Consider the following 20,977-nt stretch of genomic DNA (forward strand, 5'->3'; position numbering starts at 1 on the left):
ATTTATGAGGGGAGCTAGAGCCCCATACAACAAGGTTGTGGGTTGGAGCCCCAGTCAGGGCACATGCAGGAATCAAGGGAAAAAATGCATAAATATGTGCAACAACAAATCGATGCTTCTCTCTCTAAAAGTATAATAAATACATAAAACAGCGTCATTTCAGATGCAACAACGTGGCTGCTTCCTAGGTCAACTGGGTTTAAACGCCATTTCCATCCTCAAGAAGGTCAACAGGACTATGCGGTCTCACTCAAATAAACGTCATTCACGGAGCAGTGAAAAGCGGCGCTTGAACAGAAGTTATACCCGTCGCAGGGGAGGTCAAAATGGCAACGTGAACGGGTTAAAAACGTCACTTCCGTCGCGAAGGAGGTCCGATGGGTGTGAGTCGCGATCCAAAGGACGTCATTTCCGGCGCGACGAAGGCCGGGACGGGTCGCGCTCCTAAAGCGTCATTTCTGGCGCAAGGAAGGTCCTACCGGCTGCGGCGACGATGGGTTAGACGTCATTTTTACCGCCAAGCGACGTCAACATGGCTGCGGATCAGCCAACAGACGTCCAACGGAAACTTCACGCCGCCTGTCAGCCCCCAAAGTGGGTTTACACGTGTTTTCTGCCGCGTCTAAACGTCACGCTTGCTGCGGCATGACGTGCCCTGCTACCTCATGACGTGACTTGTTCGCGTCATTTCGGCAGCGACCGGACATCCCTCCGAGGTTTGGTCTCGTGGACGTAAACGTTTCATGGGCTGCGCCGTAAAGTAGGTTTACGTCATCTCCGGCGCCGGGAGACGTCATGGCGGCCGCAGCGTCGCACGGGCTTGAAAGTCGCCTCGGCCGCGAACTCGCGGGGCTTTGGGGTCGTTTCCGCCGCGGCGTGATGTCGGGTCAAGGCCACCTCCGCGGGCATTCCCGTCCCTCCAGCGGGGACCGGACTTCACGGGGGCCGGGGAGTCGGCACGGGAGCCCCTGCCCGGATGGGATGGCGGGGGTGTGTTTGGACCATCCCTGAGCCAACTTCCTCCTGCAGGTATGCAATCCCTTTATTTTTTAAAGTTGTTTTTTTTTTCAAAATACTGTTATATTGCAAATCAGCGAGCTGGACAAGACGCCTTAATGAGCCAATTAGGCCCTGACCGGTGTGGCTCAGTGGATAGAGCGTCGGCCTGTGGACTGAAGGGTCCCGGGTTCGATTCCGGTCAAGGGCATGGACCTTGGTTGTGGGCACATCCCCAGTAGGAGGCGTGCAGGAGGCGGCTGATGGATGTTTCTAACTCTCTATCCCTCTCTCTTCCTCTCTGTAAAAAATCAATAAAAAATAGTTTATTTTTTTAAAAATGAGCCAATTAGTTAGGAGTCTTCTTTATTGCGCGCAGGTTCAGAGCAGATTACCTCTGTCCAATTCTGAACTCCCACAGGGGGAAGCATTTTCTTTTTATATCTTTTCAGGTCCTCGTGTAAGTTATTTTTACAGATAATTTGTAACCTTGGGTACAGATCCTATCTATACAGTCACCTGTAACCTTGAGTACATATCTACACCAAGTGGCCAGATTATGATCTCTGAACGCATAATAATGTGGCCACTCAGGAAGGGAAGAGAGGGCAGCACGCGGAATGGTTAGCATCGGGTGCTGCCTACTCACTGGCGTGTGCTCATCCTCATCAGTTCACCTTGCAGCTACTTGGAGGCCCAGTGCATGAATTCGTGCATGGGTGGGGTCCGGCCAGCCTGGCCAGGGCGAGGGGACGTGGGCGGTTGGCCAGCCTGCCTGCTGGTCGAATTCCTGGTCGAGGGGACCATTTGCATATTAGCCTTTTATTCTATAGGACAGACACGGAGTGGCCAGATCATTGTGCGTCCAGAGATCATCATCATCTGGCCACTCGGTGTATACAGACACCTGGCATCAGTATCAGTCCCTTATGTTAGAAGGCTAGCTTGCAAGGTCAGACAATTAAGTTTATCTTTTCTATTATTCAAGCTAAAAAAAAACCAAAAGTTATATTTTACAGAATAAGAGACTGTCTAAAAAGAACATCGTTGACGTACAGGGCAAGGGACTATCTAAAAATAGCAGAGAACTGCAAACAGCAGTTTCAAACAGCAGTTTTTCCAAAGGAGGGATTATGATGCTTTAATATATTTTATTGATTTTTTTTTTTTAATAGAGAGGAAGGGAGAGGGAGAGGGAGTTAGAAACATCGATCAGCTGCCATCTGCACACCCCCCACTGGGGATGTGCCCACAACCAAAGTACATGCCCTGATTGGAATCGAACCTGGGACCCTTCAGTCTGCAGGCCGACGCTCTATCCACTGAACCACACAGGTCAGGGCGATCCCTTTATTGTTCATTTTACCCGAGGGCCCTGCCGCGTTTCCACGGGGAGTGGAGCACCTTCTAGTAGACCAGTGGTTCTCAACCTTCCTAATGCTGCGACCCTCATGTTGTGGTGACCCCCAACCATAAAATTATTTTCGTTGCTACTTCATAACCGACCGGAAAACACAGATATTTACATTACGGTTCATAACAGTAGCAAAATTACAGATATTTACATTACGGTTCATAACAGCAGCAAAATTACAGTTATGAAGTAGCAACGAAAATAATTTTATGGCTGGGGGTCACCACAACATGAGGAACTGTATTAAAGGGTCGCAGCATTAGGAAGGTTGAGAACCACTGAGTTAAACGGTAGCGGGAGACGGTAGATCCTGCATATGGTGGGAAAAAAGAATTTGATTCTCACCGCGTGCCGTACGTGAAAATGCTTTTAGGTGGTTCATGCATTAAATGTGAGTGGACAACAGTCAAGTTTCTACGAAAAAACGGGAGGATGTGTTTGTGATGTCCGGGTAGGCACGCATTTAAACAGGATACAAAACGCTCAGTCCTAGTGGAATTGATTGGTACGTTGTTCAAGTTGAAGCCATCGGTTAATAAAAAAGGCTCGATTCAAAGAGTGCAAGATAGGCCAAGGACTGGGAAATACATTTACAAAACCTGTACCCGCCCACGGACTCCCAAATGTGGTGTGTAAAGAACCTCTCAAATCAAAAAGGAGAAAATTACCCAATTATTATTTTTATTTTTATTTATTTTTATTTTTTAAAAATATATTTTATTGATTTTTTACAGAGAGGAAGGGAGAAGGATAGAGAGATAGAAACATCGGTGAGAGAGAAACATCCATCAGCTGCCTCCTGCACACCTCCTGCCGGGGATGTGCCCGCAACCAAGGTACATGCCCTTGACCAGAATCAAACCTGGGACCCTTCAGTCCTCAGGCCGACGCTCTATCCACTGAGCCAAACTGGTTAGGTCTATTATTTTTATTTTTAAAATATATTTTTATTGATATTTTTGCAGAGAGGAAGGGAGAGAGTCAGAAACATTGATGAGAGAAAAACATCGATCAGCCGCCTCCTGCACACCCACCCCCCCTTCCCCACCGGGGATGAGCCCACAACCAAAGCACGTGCCCTTGACCAGAATCGAACCTGGGACCCTTCAGTCCGCAGGCTGATGCTCTACCCACTGAGCCACACCGGCTAGGCTTACCCACCTTTTTAAAGTAGGCAGATGACTGATAAAGAAGTCTATCAAAAAGCATATACAGCCCGGCTGGCGTGGCTCAGTGGTTAAGCGTCCACCTAGGAACCAGGAGGTCAGGATTCCATTGCTGGTCAGGGCACATGCCCGGGTTACGGGCTTGATCCCAGTGTGGGGCGTGCAGGAGGCAGCCGATCCATGATTCTCTCTCATCATGGATGTTTCTCTCTCCCTCTCCCTTCCTCTCTGACATCAATAAAAAATATATATTTTTTAAAAAGCACATCTGAATGACCAGTTAACATTATCAATAGAAAAACTGTATTTTCTTTCCAAAACCCCAGTTCTTCCCAACTGGACCTTAATTAGGGCTGAGCATGTCTAACCCGGGTTACAGAAACATTGAGAACTTTGAGGGGCATCCTGACCCGCCTCCATCACTGTCGTCCTCTGTCACACGGCATCACCTGTTCCTGGAATGCTCTTCCCGGGGTGCAAGTGCGACCGGGTCAACGCCCTCGCTTCCACTCTGTTGTCCCCTGGATAAGGTCTCCTCCTGTTAGCCTGGCTCTAGACCTTTTATGATCTGGCCTCTGACCACCCCCAGCCTCTCTTCCTCTGGTGGTTGGGTTCTGGTTGACATGGAAACTAGAGGCGTTGCATGAAGAGATTCGTGCAATAGGCCTTCCTTCCCTTGGCTTCCAGCACCGGTTTTCCTCCGGCACCCGGGACCCAGGCCTTCGCTCCGGCCGGAGTCTGCCATCTCCGTCTTCGCTGTGGCCCGAGTGCCTCTCCTGTAGATCCCTTTGCCCCCACCCTCTCCCTCATAGCAGGCATTCTGCCCTGCCCTGCCACTCCGCGCCTGGAGCAGCTGGGTGGCCGCCATCTTTGTCCTTCTAATTTGCATATTCCTTCCTGATTGGCTGGTGGGTGTAGCGGAGTGATGGTCAATTTGCATGTTTCTCTTTTATTAGTGTAGATTGTGGTCTGCCCGCCCCCCCTTCCTTTATCGGCGTTTCCTCCTCAGCCTGACAAACTCCTACACATACTACGACGTCCTTGTGCCATCAGGGAACGCATCCTGTGTTCCCCTCCGTCCGAGCTCTTGCTACGCGGGTTTGCAAGAGGCGTGGGGGTGGCTGTCTCCTTCATCAGACCGTGGGCAAGTCAGAGGCTGCATCTCTCCCGAACCCCCAGTGCCCAGGAGAGGGCTGTCCCACACAGGAATCCTTCAAACAGGAAGGCTTTTACTGCAGACGCAACAGGTGCAGCCGGTCAGGTTTGCCGGTGTGTCCCGGGGAGAAGCTGCTGTGGCCACTTCGGTGGGGGGGGGGGCCCGGGCTTTCTCAGGGCCCCCCGTTTTCTCAGGCAGGGCCAGACCTTTGCGCATGGTGCCCGACCTGAAGCCCTGGCGGAAAGGGGCTCCTGGTGTGCAAGGGCAGCTGGGCCTGTGCTGCAGTTCCACTTGTGAACACGAGGTGGCGCTCTGTGGTGGCCTGTTGAGCGGGCGCTGGGCGCTCAGCCGGCCTCCAGAACCCGGAGTAAATGAACTGGTACCCGGATGGGTTGTGATGGTGAACAGGGCTGAGGGGTGCCTGCGTTTATTCATTCATGACCCTACACGAGTGTAGGCGGAACCTACAAATGGCACTTTAAGGATGTGTCTTGGGGTGCGCCCGCCCTGGGTTTTAGTCCTGGCTCTGCTGGTTCCGGGAAGGGGACCCGTCCCGCTCTGGGCTTCAGGTCCCTGCCCTGCGGAGTTAAGACTGGCGGCTTTAAATGAGGGGAGGTTTGCAGAGCTGCCGGCATCCTTCCTGGCACCTCCAAGAGGTCCCGTCAATACTCACTTTCCCTGTGGGATCCTTGTGTGGGGTCTCGGCCTCCTCGCCCGCTCCTGCTCCCCGTGCCCTTTGACAATAGCTTCCCCGTCCCTCCGGTCTCCTTGCACCTGACCCCCCCAGGCTGGGGACCCCTGAGGACAGGGCGGGTCTGGTTTTCTCTGTCTTCAGAGCCCAGCTCAGAGCTTTCTGGGTAAACACTCAACAGAAGGATGACTGATGCCTGAGGCCGCCTCCTCCCCACCTCCACCCCAGACACAGACCCAAGTGCTTCAGGTCCGAGTTGGTAGCTGCCTTTGCCTCAGATGCACTGATGGAAAAATGTGGCGAAACCTGAAACCTGACCAGTCCCGGTGCCCTCGGGTCCCCGGAGGCCCGCCCGCCTGCCCAGCGCCTGGAGAGGCCGGGAGGAGCCGCCTGGCTGCAGTCCTGCCTGTAGGAAGGTGGCCTCCTGGGGCTGCCATTAGCTCATGACAACGAGGGGGTCTGTGGTCCGCACAGAGGGGTGCCTGTGCTTTGGGGGCCCGGGAAAAGGGAAATGACTGTGACCTGCCGACCACATGTTGTCACAGATGCAGGAAGACAACAGACAGGCTCAGGGAAGGTAAAGGCGGACCTCGTCAGGGGCGATCCCGGCCTGGGACGGGACTCCCCACCACCGCTGCTGTTAGTCCAAGTTTAACGTCAGGCCATCCTGGGGGGCTACGTGAGGTCTCTGAGTGTGCGAGGCCGCCCGAGGCCTCCCTGAGCTGCTCAGCTCAGCACACGGCCCCTTTTTATCCAGTGGAGTGGCCCCAAGCCCCCTGTGGTTGAGGGGAGACCTGAGCAGGTGCCGGGCCCTGAGGCCTTCACACGTCTTCCACTCATCCAGAGCTCAGCAGACACAGTCCCCAGTGACGGGGGGGGGGGGGGGGGGGGGGGGATGGGGGGATGCCCCGATGCCCCGATGCCCCGACCTTCAATCCTCCAGGTTCCTATGGAGATTCAGCTCCAGTGGGAGGGGCTCTGCCCCCGGGGGGAGGGGGCTCCCTGACGCACGCACTTGACCAAGGATGTGCGTGTCCCCCTGCCTGTGACTTTTCCCTTCACACGCATGACAGTTCAAATCCCTGGAGAAATGGGAAGTGGGGGTAGAAGGTTCTGGGAACCCCCAGGTTTTCTAAGCTGTTGTGGGGCTCAGATCGAGGGCGACAGGAGGGGCTTTCCTTCGGAACGTACCCCCCGGGGGTGGCGGTATCGCCAAGTGCCAGACACGGGTCACAGAGACACTGATTCAATGGCGCTTCTGTTTCTTTTCTTTTTTTAAAATATAGAAATTGCTTTCAGAGAAGAAGGGAGAGAGAGAGAAACATCAGTGAGGAGAGAGAATCACGGATCAGCTGCCTCCTGCACGCCCCCCACTGGGGATCAGGCCTGCAGCCCGGGCCTGTGCCCTGACCGGGAATCGAACCCTGACCTCCTGGTTCATTGGTCGATGCTCAACCCCTGAGCCACACCGGTCGGGCATGCGTTGTTAATCTTTTTTTTTTTTTTTAATATATTTTGTTGATTTCTTACAGAGAGGAAGGGTGAGGGAGAGAGAGTTAGAAACATCGATGAGAGAGGAACATCGATCAGCTGCCTCCTGCACACCTCCCACTGGGGATGTGCCCGCAACCAAGGTACATGCCCTTGACCGGAATCGAACCCGGGACCCTTCAGTCCGCAGGCCGACGCTCTATCCACTGAGCCACGCCGGCCGGGCGTGCGTTGTTAATCTGGAAGACACACATTAAACCACCATGAGCTGTCACTGCTTCTCCACCTCAGCACGGCTGAGTTAAACGGACCGACAGCACCAAGTGTTGGCGGGACGTGGAGCGCTCGGCCTCCGGGTGTTGGTTGGAGCACAAGATGGCGAGCGCTTTGGCATGCGGTCTGGCAGCTTCTGATGAAGCTAAGCTTATCTTCACCAAAACAAAGACGACAAAACAGAACACAAACAAGTCCTTTATCACCGAGGCAGAAACTCCTTTACTTACGCAAGAGACTTGGAAGCGTGCCCACCCAGGGACCGGGGCAGGGACTGGGGCAGAGACCGGGAGGGAGAGCCGGCTCCTTATCAACACACAGACCACCGTGCCTGGGCCCAGCAGCCACGGCCCAGGGCAGCGCCTGCGGGGAACGAGTGCCTGTGTTCCTGCAGAACCTACGTGCCCGTGGGCACCGCAGCCCGAGTCACCGCAGCCCCAGACTGTCGGCAGCAGCCATGTCCATTGTCAGGAGAGACGGTGACCCGGTGTCGCGTCCTCACCAGAGACTGTGACTCTGTAATAGGAAGGAACGGACCAGCCCTGGCCAGTGCGGCTCAGTGGGTAGAGCACCCGCCAGCTTGATTCCCATCAAGGGCACGTCTGGTCGGGGCGCGTGCAGGAGGCAACCCATCGATGTGTCTCTCTCACTTCGATGTTTCTCTCTGTCTCTCCCTCTCTCTCCCCCACTCTTCCTGAAAATCAATGGAAAAATATCCTCGAGCGAGGATTAACCAAAAACAAAAAAAAGGAACAGCCCTGGCTGGTGTGGCTCAGTGGATAGAGCGTCGGCCTGGGGACTGAAAGGTCCCGGGTTCGATTCTACTCAAGGGCACATGCCCGGGTTGCGGGCCCAATCCCCAGTAGGGGTTGTGCAGGAGGCAGCCGATCCATGATTCTCTCTCCCTCTCCCTCCTCTGTAATCAATAAAAACACATTTAGAAAAAAAAAGGAATTCTCAAAATTCTCCCGGTAAAGGAGACCAGCCTGAACACAACACAGGCGGGCCGATTTCATCTCCATGAGATCTGAGGACGGGAAACTGTAGACTGTGCCGCCCCGTGGCCAGGAGGGGTGGGACCCGGTGGGGGTGGAGACCCTTTATGTCACGATGGGGATGTTTCCGTGCGTTCGTCGGAACTCCCCGAGGCTCCGCGAGGCGTCCGCTTGAGGGGTGTGGGTTTTCTATTTGGAGAGGACACCTGGAGAAAGTCGATTTAAAGGACCCCTGGGGCCCTGGCCGGGTAGCTCCGCCGGTTAGAGCATCGTCCTTACAGACTGAGGCTGTGGGTTCGATTCCCGGTCGGAGCTGGTATGGGAGGCAGCCCATCGATGGTCCTCTCACACATCCATGTTTCTCTCAAATCAATGAATAGCCCTGGCCGTTGTGGTTCAGTGGATAGAGCGTCTGCCTGCAGACCAAAGCAGGGGTCCTCAAACTTTTTTTTTTTTATTTTTTTTTTATTGATTTTTTACAGAGAGGAAGGAAGAGGGATAGATAGTCAGAAACATCGATGAGAGAGAAACATCAATCAGCTGCCTCGTGCACACCTCCCACTGGGGATGTGCCTGCAACCAAGTTACATGCCCTTGACCGGAATCGAACCTGGGACCTTTCAGTCCGCAGGCCGACGCTCTATCCACTGAGCCAAACCGGTTTTGGCAAACTTTTTTTTTTTTAATTTTTTTTTAAAATATATTTTATTGATTTTTTTTTTTTAATATATTTTATTGATTTTTTACAGAGAGGAAGGGAGAGGGATAGAAAGTCAGAAACATCGATGAGAGAGGAACATCGATCAGCTGCCTCCTGCACACCTCCCACTGGGGATGTGCCCGCAACCAAGGTCCATGCCCTTGACCGGAATCGAACCCGGGACCCTTCAGTCCGCAGGCCGACGCTCTATCCACTGAGCCACACCGGCCGGGCGTGCGTTGTTAATCTGGAAGACACACATTAAACCACCATGAGCTGTCACTGCTTCTCCACCTCAGCACGGCTGAGTTAAACGGACCGACAGCACCAAGTGTTGGCGGGACGTGGAGCGCTCGGCCTCCGGGTGTTGGTTGGAGCACAAGATGGCGAGCGCTTTGGCATGCGGTCTGGCAGCTTCTGATGAAGCTAAGCTTATCTTCACCAAAACAAAGACGACAAAACAGAACACAAACAAGTCCTTTATCACCGAGGCAGAAACTCCTTTACTTACGCAAGAGACTTGGAAGCGTGCCCACCCAGGGACCGGGGCAGGGACTGGGGCAGAGACCGGGAGAGCCGGCTCCTTATCAACACACAGACCACCGTGCCTGGGCCCAGCAGCCACGTCCCAGGGCAGCGCCTGCGGGGAACGAGTGCCTGTGTTCCTGCCGAACCTACGTGCCCGTGGGCACCGCAGCCCGAGTCACCGCAGCCCCAGACTGTCGGCAGCAGCCATGTCCATTGTCAGGAGAGACGGTGACCCGGTGTCGCGTCCTCACCAGAGACTGTGACTCTAATAGGAAGGAACGGACCAGCCCTGGCCAGTGCGGCTCAGTGGGTAGAGCACCCGCCAGCTTGATTCCCATCAAGGGCACGTCTGGTCGGGGCGCGTGCAGGAGGCAACCCATCGATGTGTCTCTCTCACTTCGATGTTTCTCTCTGTCTCCCTCTCTCCCCACTCTTCCTGAAAATCAATGGAAAAATATCCTCGAGCGAGGATTAACCAAAAACAAAAAAAAGGAACAGCCCTGGCTGGTGTGGCTCAGTGGATAGAGCGTGGGCCTGGGGACTGAAAGGTCCCGGGTTCGATTCTACTCAAGGGCACATGCCCGGGTTGCGGGCCCAATCCCCAGTAAGGGTTGTGCAGGAGGCAGCCGATCCATGATTCTCTCTCCCTCTCCCTCCTCTGTAATCAATAAAAACACATTTAGAAAAAAAAAGGAATTCTCAAAATTCTCCCGGTAAAGGAGACCAGCCTGAACACAACACACGTGGGCCGATTTCATCTCCATGAGATCTGAGGACGGGAAACAGTAGACTGTGCCGCCCCGTGGCCAGGAGGGGTGGGACCCGGTGGGGGTGGAGACCCTTTATGTCACGATGGGGATGTTTCCGTGCGTTCGTCGGAACTCCCCGAGGCTCCGCGAGGCGTCCGCTTGAGGGGTGTGGGTTTTCTATTTGGAGAGGACACCTGGAGAAAGTCGATTTAAAGGACCCCTGGGGCCCTGGCCGGGTAGCTCCGCCGGTTAGAGCATCGTCCCTACAGACTGAGGCTGTGGGTTCGATTCCCGGTCGGAGCTGGTATGGGAGGCAGCCCATCGATGGTCCTCTCGCACATCCATGTTTCTCTCAAATCAATAAATAGCCCTGGCCGGTGTGGCTCAGTGGATAGAGCGTCTGCCTGCAGACCAAAGCAGGGGTCCTCAAACTTTTTAAACGGGGGGCCAGTTCACTGTCCCTCAGACCGTGGGAGGGCCGGACTGTAGTTTAAAAAAAAAAACTACGAACAAATTCCTATGCGCACTGCGGGCCCGGGACGAATCGGCTGCTAAGCAGGACAGGCAGCGGCACCTGGCGGGCCGGATCAATGTCCTCGGCGGGCCGCAGTTTGAGGACCCCTGGACCAAAGGGTTCTAGGTTCGATTCTGGTCAGGGCACATGCCCAGGTTGCGGGCTCGATTCCCAGTGTGGGGCGTGCAGGAGGCAGCCGATCCATGATTCTCTCTCATCATGGATGTTTCTCTCTCTCTCTTCCCTTCCTCTCTCTGAAATCAATAAAAATGTATTAAAAATAAATAGGTCCCTCAGTTTATAAACAAACACAAACTCAAAAGCGCTGTCACTGAAAATGCAGGTCCGGCTGAGTTGTTCTCCTTAACGAACACCCTTCAGATTTCCTCGTATTTTCTAGCTGCTTCCAAGCGCCCGGCCCCGCACCCAGGCCGCTGGACCCCAGCCCTGCTGCCTCTCCCCGCGCACCCCCAGCCCCCCAGCTGCTCGGCAGCCTCAGCAGGTGCCTACTCCCCACCGGGGCGTCTCATTCGCCCCATGGAGACGGCGTGGAGCCCCCCAAGCCCTCCTGTCCTTTTGTACTGGGGCCCTGAACAGGGGGCAGGGGGGCTTTCGGGTCCTGTGTGAGCGCACCCTCCCCCACTCCCCCCCCCCCCCCCGCAGCGGGAGCCAGGGGTCAGGAGCGGAACCCCCATGTACAGGACACCCCCACCCCAGCAGGAGGCAGGTGCTCCAGGAGGGAGTTAACCCCCTGGCCGAGTGACAGGCCCCGGCTCTCTGCTCTCTGCGGGTGCTCTGGGCTCCCGGCTCCCCCAGAGCACTGCCCTCCGGGCCCCCCCCCCCCCACCCCCCACCCCCGCACCAGCAGGCACTTCTGCTTCCTCCCTGCCCTTGGCTTGGGGCAGCGGGAAGTCCGAAGCCCTCTGCCCACAGCACTGGAAGGCCCCGTGCCCACAGGCTGTTCTCGCGTGCTTCCCCTGAGACCGTGGGGAGACCGGGGAGAAGGTGGCTTTTGCTCAGCTGAGCGAAAGCGAAAAACGGGTGTCGCTGCAGCCATGGTGTCGGGGTGACTGGGAAGTAGGGCGTTTGTGACTGGCAGTGGTCATCATAGAGTTGCGCGACGTCATGGCTGCTGGCCTGGGGGGGTGGGGGGATCAGAGGCCCCCGATACTTATTTTTTAAATATCATGGATGTATTTTTAAAAAACTTTTTTATGGATGTCAGAGAGGAAGGGAGAGGGAGAGGGAGAGGGAGAGAAACATCCATGATGAGAGAGAGTCACGGATCGGCTGCCTCCTGCACGCCCCCCACTGGGGATCGAGCCCACAACCCAGACATGTGCCCTGACCGGGAATCGAACCCTGACCTCCTGGTTCCTAAGTCCACGCACAGCCGCTGAGCCACGCCGGCCGGGCTTGGCATAATGTTTCTGAAATTCACCCACATTGTAGGGTTCAGTTTATGGCTGACTAATGTTCTGGCCCTGGCCGGTGTGGCTCAATGGTTAGAGTATGCCACCACCCCCCCCACAGCCCCCCCACAGTGCGTACTGAAGGGTTCTGGGTTCGATTCCCGGTCAAGGGCGCATACCTCCATTGCAGTTCTGTTTCCCAGCCCTGGACACGGTGCGTTCGGGAGGCAACCAACAGGTGTGTCTGTCTCACATCCATGTTTCTCTCCCTTTCTCTCTCTCCCTCTCTAGAAAAAAAGGAAAAATATCCTTGGGTGAGGATTAAAAAAAATAACCACGTCCCATAATTGCTAATCCATTCATCTGGTGGTGAACACGGGGGTTCTTCCCACCTTGGTTTTTTTAGTCTTTATTGTTGAGAATATTACATGTTCCCTCTTTCCCCCACCCCCGGCCTTGGCCTTCCCCAGGGCAGTTCCTGCCTCGGGGCCTCCGTGCATAATGGTGCGCTGTGCGTTTAAATTTGTCTGCGTCCCGTTTCCCCTTATTTTGGGGCGCACACACTTAGACGTGGGGTTGCCGGGCCGCGCGATGATTTCTGAATGAACGATTCGGGGACTTGCCACATTTTCCCAGGGGCCGCGCCGTGGGCCAGTCCCCCAGTCTCCGCGCCCCTCGCGGCCCCCCACCCCCCCAGCTGCAGCAGCCACCGCGGCCGGATAGGGAAGTGGCCGCTCGCCCTGAACTTTTACTTTCGCCCCCGCCCCCGCCCGGCGCAGAAGGGCCGGGAGGAAGGACCGGGTGATGCGCCCAGAAATTCCACGGCGCTGATGTCACCTGCGGGCGGCCCGTCCCCCGCGCACTGGCCTCTGGTCCGCGCGCCCTGCGCTCCGGCCTCAGATCGCCGCCGCCGCTTCGCGGGGAAGGAGCTCAGGCCGTGGCCGTGGCCGTGGCCGTGGTCGTGGCCGTGGAGGGAGGATGGCCGACGGCGAGGGGTTCGGCTACGTCCAGGGGCTGGCCCGGGACTACCTGCGGCACGTGCTCCGGGGCCCGTGGCCCGCGGCCCGCCCCGGCAGGGTGTCCCGGCTGCTGCGGGACGTGGCCTCCGCCGTGCAGCGGGACGCCGAGAGGACGCTGCAGCCCTGCCTGGACGGCCTGGACGTGGCGTCCGTGGAGGCCGCCAGGGCCGTGTTCCTCGCCGTGGTGCGCAAGGAGTTCGAGGACGGCGTGGTCAACTGGGGCCGCCTCGTGACCGTGTTCGCCTTGGAGGGCATGCTCACCAAGAAACTGCTCCGCGAGCGCAGCGCCCCCGACCGGGATGACCGCGACGACCCGGACGACCGGGACCTGGACGCGGACACCTCCGAGGAGATCTCGCACTTCGTGGCCGAGTTCATTACCTCGCAGGCGGGGGACTGGATCAGGCAGAACGGCGGCTGGGTAAGCGGTCTCCTCGCTCTTCACGGGGCCGGAATTCAGTTTCCCGGCTGATTGAAAGTATATACACGCCCTGGCCGGTGTGGCTCCGTGGATAGAGCGCCGGCCCGCGGACCAAAGGGTCCCAGGTTCCATCCCGGTCAAGGGCACGGACCTCGGTGGCAGGCTCCCCCCCGACCCGGCCCTGGTCAGGGCTCACGCAGGAGACAACCCATCCGTGTGTTTCTCTAACATGGATGTTTCTCTCTGTCCCTCCCTCTCCCTCCCTCTCCCTAGAAATCAATGGGAAAATATGCTCGAGTGAGGATTAACAAAAAATAAAAAATGATAAAGGCCACAATCCTTTAAAAAGAAAAAAAGTATATCCACGCACAGGGCGGCCCACGGTAGGTGTACGCCGTCTGAGTGCCCTTCGCAGCGGGCAGCTCCGTGGATGTTTCTTTCTTTTCAGATGTCACCCGATGGGATTAATCATTATTCAAAGGGTGTATACATCTTGGGGGGGGGGCACCCCGTATGTATGGATCGCATTTGTAAGACCTCTCTGCCCGTCTCCAGCAGCAGCGCAGCCAGCCTGGCCTCCGGGTTGGCTAGGGTTGTCATGACAACGCAGGCTTAGCCCGAAAGCGTTGGGCGTAGATGCTGTGACGTTTACTCGCGAGGTTGCGCAGGGCGGGTGTCTCTTTCTGCAAGTTCATGGCTTACAAGGTCATCTTCGCCCCGGCCTTCTACGACGACAAGTTCTGGCTGCGAACGCCCGATGGCAGAAGAGGAACGAACCGCCAGAAACTTGATTCAAGAAATCCCGAATGAGAGCCCGCTTTATTGTCAAGGCCCCAGAAAGCCGGGCCCCGGGTGGGACGGGACTCCGTTAGAGATCATGTGATGGGGCTGTCACCCCGGGTGTCTCTGCTTTTCCTTTAGATCCCAACGCTGGGGCTTCGCTTTTTAAAAACACTGTGTCCCCAGGCGTCCTCTCCGCACCCCCCCCCCACCTGGCCCTTCCCTCTCCCCAGAGGTACCCCTGATACCAGTTATTTTAATGCAAAACATGGCTGTTGGCTGCAGCCATACACGGTACCATCGTGCACCTTTGTAAAGAGGGTTTTTGAAATGTGTGTAACTAGAACATGGCACTCATTCTGCTTGTTCTTCACCCGGGGCATTTCAAATAGTCTCTTTACGTATTTATTTATTTAAAAAATACACATGTTTATAGCTGCCCCCCTTTTTATAAAACTTGATTTCTTCTTTTCTTAAATATATATTTTTGCCCTGACCGGTTTGGCTCCGTGGATAGAGGGTCGGCCTGCGGACTGAAGGGTCCCAGGTTCGATTCCGGTCAAGGGTACGTGGCCGGGTTGCCAGTAGGGAGTGTGCAGGAAGCAGCTGATCAATGTTTCTAACTCTCTATCCCTCTCCTTTCCTCTCTGTAAAAAATCAATAAAATATATATTTAAAATATATATATATATATTTTTTATTGATCTCAGAGAGGAAGGGAGAGGGAGAGAGAGACAGAAACACCAATGATGAGAGAGAATCATGGATCGGCTGCCTCCTGCACGGCCCACCCCCCCCCCCACCAGGAATTGAGCGCACAACCTGAGCATGTGCCCTGACCGGAATCGAACCCGGGACCCTTCCGTCCATAGGCCGATGCTCTAACCACTGAGCAACACCGGCCAGGGCTAAAATAGTCTTTTTAAAAGAGCGCCACCTCCATGCTGTGTGCAGATGCGGTCGAGGGTCCGGCCACTTCCGGCTCCCGGACATCGAGGCCCTTTCCACCGTCCACGGCCATGAGCATCCTGCATCGAACGTCTGCCCGTGTATTGCTCCCGGGCGCATGTGGGGATCCGGGCTTGCTGGGTGGCACGTGTTTTCATTTACTAGATCCTTGCCATCGCCAGCGTTTCTACCAAGCCCCCCTCCCATCACAGCCGGTGAGAGTCACAGGTGTTGGTGTCCCCGGCCACCTTGGCTGTGTGGCAGCGATCTCACCATCCCCCACTCTGCGGGGTTGCGGTGCCCTAAGTTAGCTTGGGGAAGGCTTGTCTCCCTAATTACTCGTGGGGGACGGCCTCTGCCCGCTCGGACGTAGGGACCTGACACTTATATTCTCGGCCCGTTTTTCTATTGTGTCGTCTTCTCCATGGCCCGTAGGAACCCTGTGAATGTTCCGGATGCAGATATTTGTATGCAGGTGGCAGGTGCTCCCCCTGGGTGACTTCAGGCATCATGAACGTTTTGAAACTTGGTGTGACCTTTGCATGTTGTTGGAGCGCGCCCCCCCACCCCCCGCCAGCACCCCCCCTCCTACTGGCCTTTTCTTCCTGCGATTCTTCTGACTCAGCAGGCCTGGCCTGGGGCTGGTGCGGCGTGAGAGATCTTGTCAGTTTCTTCCTGCGGCTGTGGGAAGCCAGAGGAAGGGGGGCGGGTGGGGGGCGCCTTCCGCTGTGGGTGTAGTTTTAGTTTCAAGCGAAGGCAGACATTCTCGGGGGCTCAGAGGGCCCCCTGTGAGCCTGGGCTGGGACTGAGTCCCCAGTGCTTAGAGTATTTGCAGCAGAGACAAGGGATGAATATTACTTGAAAACTGGAGGCCTGTGTGCCCGGATTTGTGCACCGGCGGGGCCCCTCAGCCTGGCCTGCATCCCCTTGCAATCGGGGACCCCTCGGGGATGTCTGGCCCCCGTCGGTCAGCGGAGCGGCGCTCCCGCTGCGGGAGCGCACTGACCACCAGGGAGCAGCTCCTGCATTGAGCGTCCGCCCCCCGGTGGTCAGTGTGCGTCATAGCGACGGGTCACACGGTCGACTGGTCTACCCGTCGCTTAGGGTTTTATATATATATATAGATGTAACCTCGTAGCAATGAATGCTGGGAGCTCCTGGAACTTGATCAGTGGGGGTGGGGAGCTGTCTCAGAGAATTTCTAGAAGTGAACTTGCCCTCCAGGGAGGTACAGGGGTCGGTGAGCCTGGCAGGGTGAGCCTACACACACACACACACACACACACACACACACACACACACACACACGTAAGGACACAGGTGTGCCCGCACACGCACGCTTGGCCGTTACGGAGCCCTTGGGTGGGTTCAAGCTCTCCATGTGACACCGGCAGGACTTGGGTCTGAGATGGGATGGACACATTGGCAGGAGGGCATTTCAAGGTCACCCCGACCTTCCTTCCTCGGCTCCCCGGCTGCTCTGAGTCAGGACGCTAGCCGGGCAAAGGGCAAAGGGCACCTTCTCACCGCGCCTTGGACAAACGAGCTGGAATGAATGAACTTGCCCTTGAGTGACTCACATCCGGGACCGGCACAGCCTGTGCCTGCGGGTCGCGGCCCCCAGGAAGGGGGGGCGGCACCTACTGGGAAGTGGGCGGACCCTGTTCCTTTCCAGCTCCGGGGTGACCTGAGAAGTTGTGTAACTTCTCTCGGCCTCAGGGCCTCTCTGCAGCGCGGGGCGACCCGGCCACTGGCCACGGCCTCCTCGGCTGGCGGAACCCCGTCACTGCTGCAGGGGGCGCACCCCGAACCGTTTCCGCAGCGTTCTCAGTACTTGCTGTTACTATTATTAATAGTAGTGTTGCCTAACTTCCCTGAACAAATAGACTAACCCCGTTAATTATATGACCAATTACAGGGGGCAGTTAGCCGCCATCTAAAACAGATGCCCTAAGGGGGGTGCGGTGGGGGGAAGAGAAGACCTGTGCATCAGTAATGGGATTTATGAGCTCCTGGTTTATTCTCTTTCTCATTTTTTAAAAAATATATTTGTATTGATTTCAGAAAGGAAGGGAGAGAGATAGAAACATCAATGATGAGAGAGAATCATGGATCGGCTGCCTCCTGCACGCCCCCCCGCTGGGGATCGAGCCCGCAGCCCGGGCATGTGCCCTTGACTGGACTTGAACCCAGGACCCTTGAGTCCGCAGGCTGATGCTCTATCCACTGAACCGAACCGGCCAGGGCTCTCTTTCTCATTTTTATCAACATGTATTCTCTCCTTCCTTCCCTCCCTCCCTCTCTCCCTCCCTCCCCCCTCCCTCCCTCCTCCCTTCCTCCCTCCCTCCCTCTCCCCCCTCCCTCCCTCCGGCTGCCACTCGTCTGGTTTGCTCCGCAAGTCAGCCTTCCCTCCGGTCCCCTCTGCCCATGTGAAGTGTGAGAAGGGCCGGCTCTCTGAGCTCCCGCAGGAGGGGGGGCTCTTCTCTGCTGTTCCCAGCACTCCGGAGGCTGCCTCGTTCTTGAAAACCTTTGGGGGTGACACGCCCCCCTGGGCTCGCCTTCCTTTTGTGCCTTGGGGGCCGTCCTCCCACCTGCAGGTGCGCCCCCGGGGCCAGGGGGTGACCTTGGGGAGCCGGCTCTTTCCAGGCCTCCGTTGCCCCATTTGTCAAACTCAGGGCGGGCGTCTGGCTGGCTGGTCTCACAGGTACTCCCAGTACGGATGCTCCCTATTGACAGATGGTGAGTTAGATCCGTGTCCGGCCCAGACTCCATGGCGAGAAGCTGCGATCAGGAGAGTGACGTGTGAGAGGCGATCCGCAGCCTTCCCGTCGGCTCGGAGGCACCATTCAGCCTGGCTTTACGGGTCCTCACGCCTCAGCACGTGCAGTTTACAGACACCCGTGCATATTCCTTTTCCTTTCTAGCCCTCCCCTGAGGGTATGTCTTTATTATTGGTTGATTTTATTTTATTTTTGGAGAGAGAGAGGGAAGGAGAGAGAGAGGACAATCGATGAGGACAGGAAACAGCCACTGGCTGCCTGCCGTGTGAGCCACTGATTCAGGTCCCACCATTGAAGCCACAGCCTCTGGGTGCACAGGGTGGTGCTCAGCCAGCGGAGGCCGGCCAGGGCCGGGCGCGCACATTTCAGGCCGGACGCTGAGAGAGAAGGGGAGCCGCTCGTCACTTACGCAGTTGAAATGTGGCTGGTCCCAATTAGAGTGTGCTGCAGGCCCGGCCGGCGCGGCTCCGTGGCTGAGCATCTACCCATGGACCGGGAGGTCAGGGTTCAAATCCCGGTCACAGCACATGCCCGGGTTGCATGCTCGATCCCCAGTGGGGGGTGTGCAGGAGGCAGCTAATCAGTGATTCTGTCTCATCATTGATGTTTCTATCTCTCCCTCTCCCTTTGCTCTGAAATCAATAAAAATATATATTTTTTTAAAAAGATATGCTATAAGTACACAATATACATTGTTTTATTTTATTTTTATTTATTTATGTTGCTAATCCTCACCCAAGGATATTTTTCCATTTATTTTTAGAGAGAGTGGAAGGAGGGAGAGAGACAGAGAGAAAGAAACATCAATGTGAGAGAGACACATCGATTGGTTGCCTCCCGCACAAGCCCCAACCAGGGCCGGGGATTGAGCCTGCAACGGAGGTCCATGCCCTTGACCGGAATTGAACCCAGGACCCTTCAGTCGGTGGGCTGATGCTCTATCCACTGAGCCACACCAGGCAGGGCCAAAATACATGTTAATGATTTGATACAAAACACTGTCAAATATTTCATTAACCGCCCTGACCAGTTTGGCTCAGTGGATAGAGCGTCGGCCTGCGGACTGAAGGGTCCCGGGTTCGATTCCGGTCAAGGGCATGTACCTGGGTTGCAGGCACATCCCCAATGGGAGGTGTGCAGGAGGCAGCTGATCGATCTTTCTCTCTCATCAATGTTTTTAACTATCCTCTCCCTTTCCTCTCTGTAAGAAATAAATAAAATATATTTAAAAAAAATATTTCATTAAACATTTTCCTATTAACTGCATATTAAAATACTACTTTAGATAAATATATTTCAAAATCAATCTTGCCTCTTTCTTTTTTCCTTTTAAAATGTGGCTACTGCTCTAGCTCATTTGGCTCAGTGGATAGAGCGTCGGCCTGTGGACTGAAGGGTCCTGGGTTCGATTCCGGTCAAGGGCACATGCCCGGGTTGCAGGCTCAATACCCAGTACAGAGCATGCAGGAGGCAGCCAATCAATGATTCTCTCTCATCATTGATGTTGCGCTCTCTCTCTCCCTCTCCCTTCCTCTCTGAAATCAATAAAAAATATCTATACTAATAAAAGGGTAATATGCTAATTAGACCAGGTTGACCTACTTCCTTCCGGATAAAGCCATGGTGGTGGGGGCCAAGGCAGAGGCAGTTGGGGGCGAGATCAGGCCACCAGGGGAGGGCAGTTGGGGGCGATCAAGCCTGCAGGGGAGGGCAGTTAGGGGTGACCAGGCCGGCAGAGGAGGGAAGTTGAGGGTGACCGGGCCTGCAGGGAAGGGCAGTTGGGGGGGGACCCGGGCCTGCAGGGGAGAGCAGTTGGGGGAGACCAGGCCTGCAGGGGAGGGCAGTTAGGGGTGACCAGGCCTGTAGGGGAGGGCAGTTAGGGGCAAACAGGCTGGCAGGGGAGCAGTTAGGCATCAATCAGGCTGGCAGGGGAGTGGTTAGGGGCAATCAGGAAGGCAGGCAGGCGAACAGTTGGGAGCCAGCAGTCCTGGATTGTGAGAGGGGTCCCAGACTGGAGAGGGTGCAGGCTGGGCTGAGGGACACAATCCCGCCCCCCCATGCACGAATTTTGGCCTCTAGTTTAAAATAAATAAATAAAACGTGGCTACTGAGAAATTGGAATTAGAATCACAGACGCAGCTCCCTGAAGACGATGCTGAGGTCGGACGGCCTAAAACTAGTGACAGCCCAGAGAGATGAGCCCTCTGCATCGCCGAGGTGACACGTCCTCGGCTTCTCATCCCAGCACACGCTCCGTGTCCACCGACGGTGTTCTAAAACGGTGCCCTCTGTCCCCTCCTAGGAACACGGCTTCGTGCAGAAGTTCGAGCCCCGGCCGGGCTGGCTGGCCTTCCTGGGGGCGGCAGGCAAGGTCCTGCTGTGCGTCCTGAGGCAGCTCCACTGACCGCACGGACCCGGGCTTGGGCAACGCGGCCTCTTGCGCGAGGAATTGCCAACACTCACTTCTCCTCCTTCCGAGCAAACAGCGCTCGTGGCGCAACCGGCGGGCTCCGGAGCCCCGGACACGGCCCCGTCCCCCAAATAAAGCGAGTGTGCGTGCCTCTCTGCGTCCTCCGCCTCTTGCCTGCGAGCCGGTGGGGGGCTGCCCCGCCCTGGGTCCCGGGGACAGGCCACAGGTAGGGGATGAGTAAGAGGAAGGTGAGTCTTCGGCCCCCGGCGGGCTTTCTGACGGGCGTGGCCGTGACCCACAGCCATTTTCCGTGTCACCGGCCCGCATTTCTGACAGGCGTGGCCGTGACCCAAAGCCATTTTCCGTGTCACCGCCCGCATTTCTGACAGGCGTGGCCGTGACCCAAAGCCATTTTCCGTGTCACCGGCCCGCATTTCTGACGGGCGTGGCCGTGACCCAAAGCCATTTTCTGAGTCACCGGCCCGCATTGCAGGGTGGGTGAGTCAGCTGCCACTTCCCCGGGGCCCTGTCCTG

The 20,977-nt window shown here is 56.1% G+C and overlaps 2 protein-coding genes across 3 annotated transcripts in view; both read left to right on the top strand.

Annotated features, from left to right (window-relative positions):
- Positions 1-20,977, top strand: part of LOC308238942 (5-formyltetrahydrofolate cyclo-ligase-like) — an 84,643-nt gene that overhangs the window by 18,272 nt on the left and 45,394 nt on the right. The window contains exon 1 of one of the 2 annotated variants that reach the window (XM_080651449.1): positions 600-1,029. The exons of the other annotated variant lie outside the window; for it this stretch is intronic. The gene's annotated coding sequence lies outside the window, so the exon portion shown is untranslated. Of the gene's footprint in view, positions 1-599; positions 1,030-20,977 lie in introns of those variants that run through there. 2 annotated transcript variants of the gene reach the window in all.
- BCL2A1 (BCL2 related protein A1) lies at positions 12,861-20,594 on the top strand. Its single transcript, XM_080651455.1, has 2 exons — positions 12,861-13,525; positions 20,336-20,594. Exons 1-2 carry the CDS (start codon positions 13,064-13,066, stop codon positions 20,435-20,437), a joined length of 564 nt encoding a protein of 187 aa, XP_080507581.1. The 5' UTR covers positions 12,861-13,063; the 3' UTR covers positions 20,438-20,594.

This window comes from Plecotus auritus, assembly GCF_963455305.1.
Source record: "Plecotus auritus genome assembly, chromosome: 15".
Taxonomy (NCBI): domain Eukaryota; kingdom Metazoa; phylum Chordata; class Mammalia; order Chiroptera; family Vespertilionidae; genus Plecotus; species Plecotus auritus.

Bases quoted from the DNA above. Each gene is read 5' to 3' on its own strand.
- BCL2A1 (XM_080651455.1), top strand. From the start codon at position 13,064: ATGGCCGACGGCGAGGGGTTCGGCTACGTCCAGGGGCTGGCCCGGGAC. The intron at 13,526-20,335 runs GTAAGCGGTCTC...GTCCCCTCCTAG, and splicing joins TCAGGCAGAACGGCGGCTGG to GAACACGGCTTCGTGCAGAA.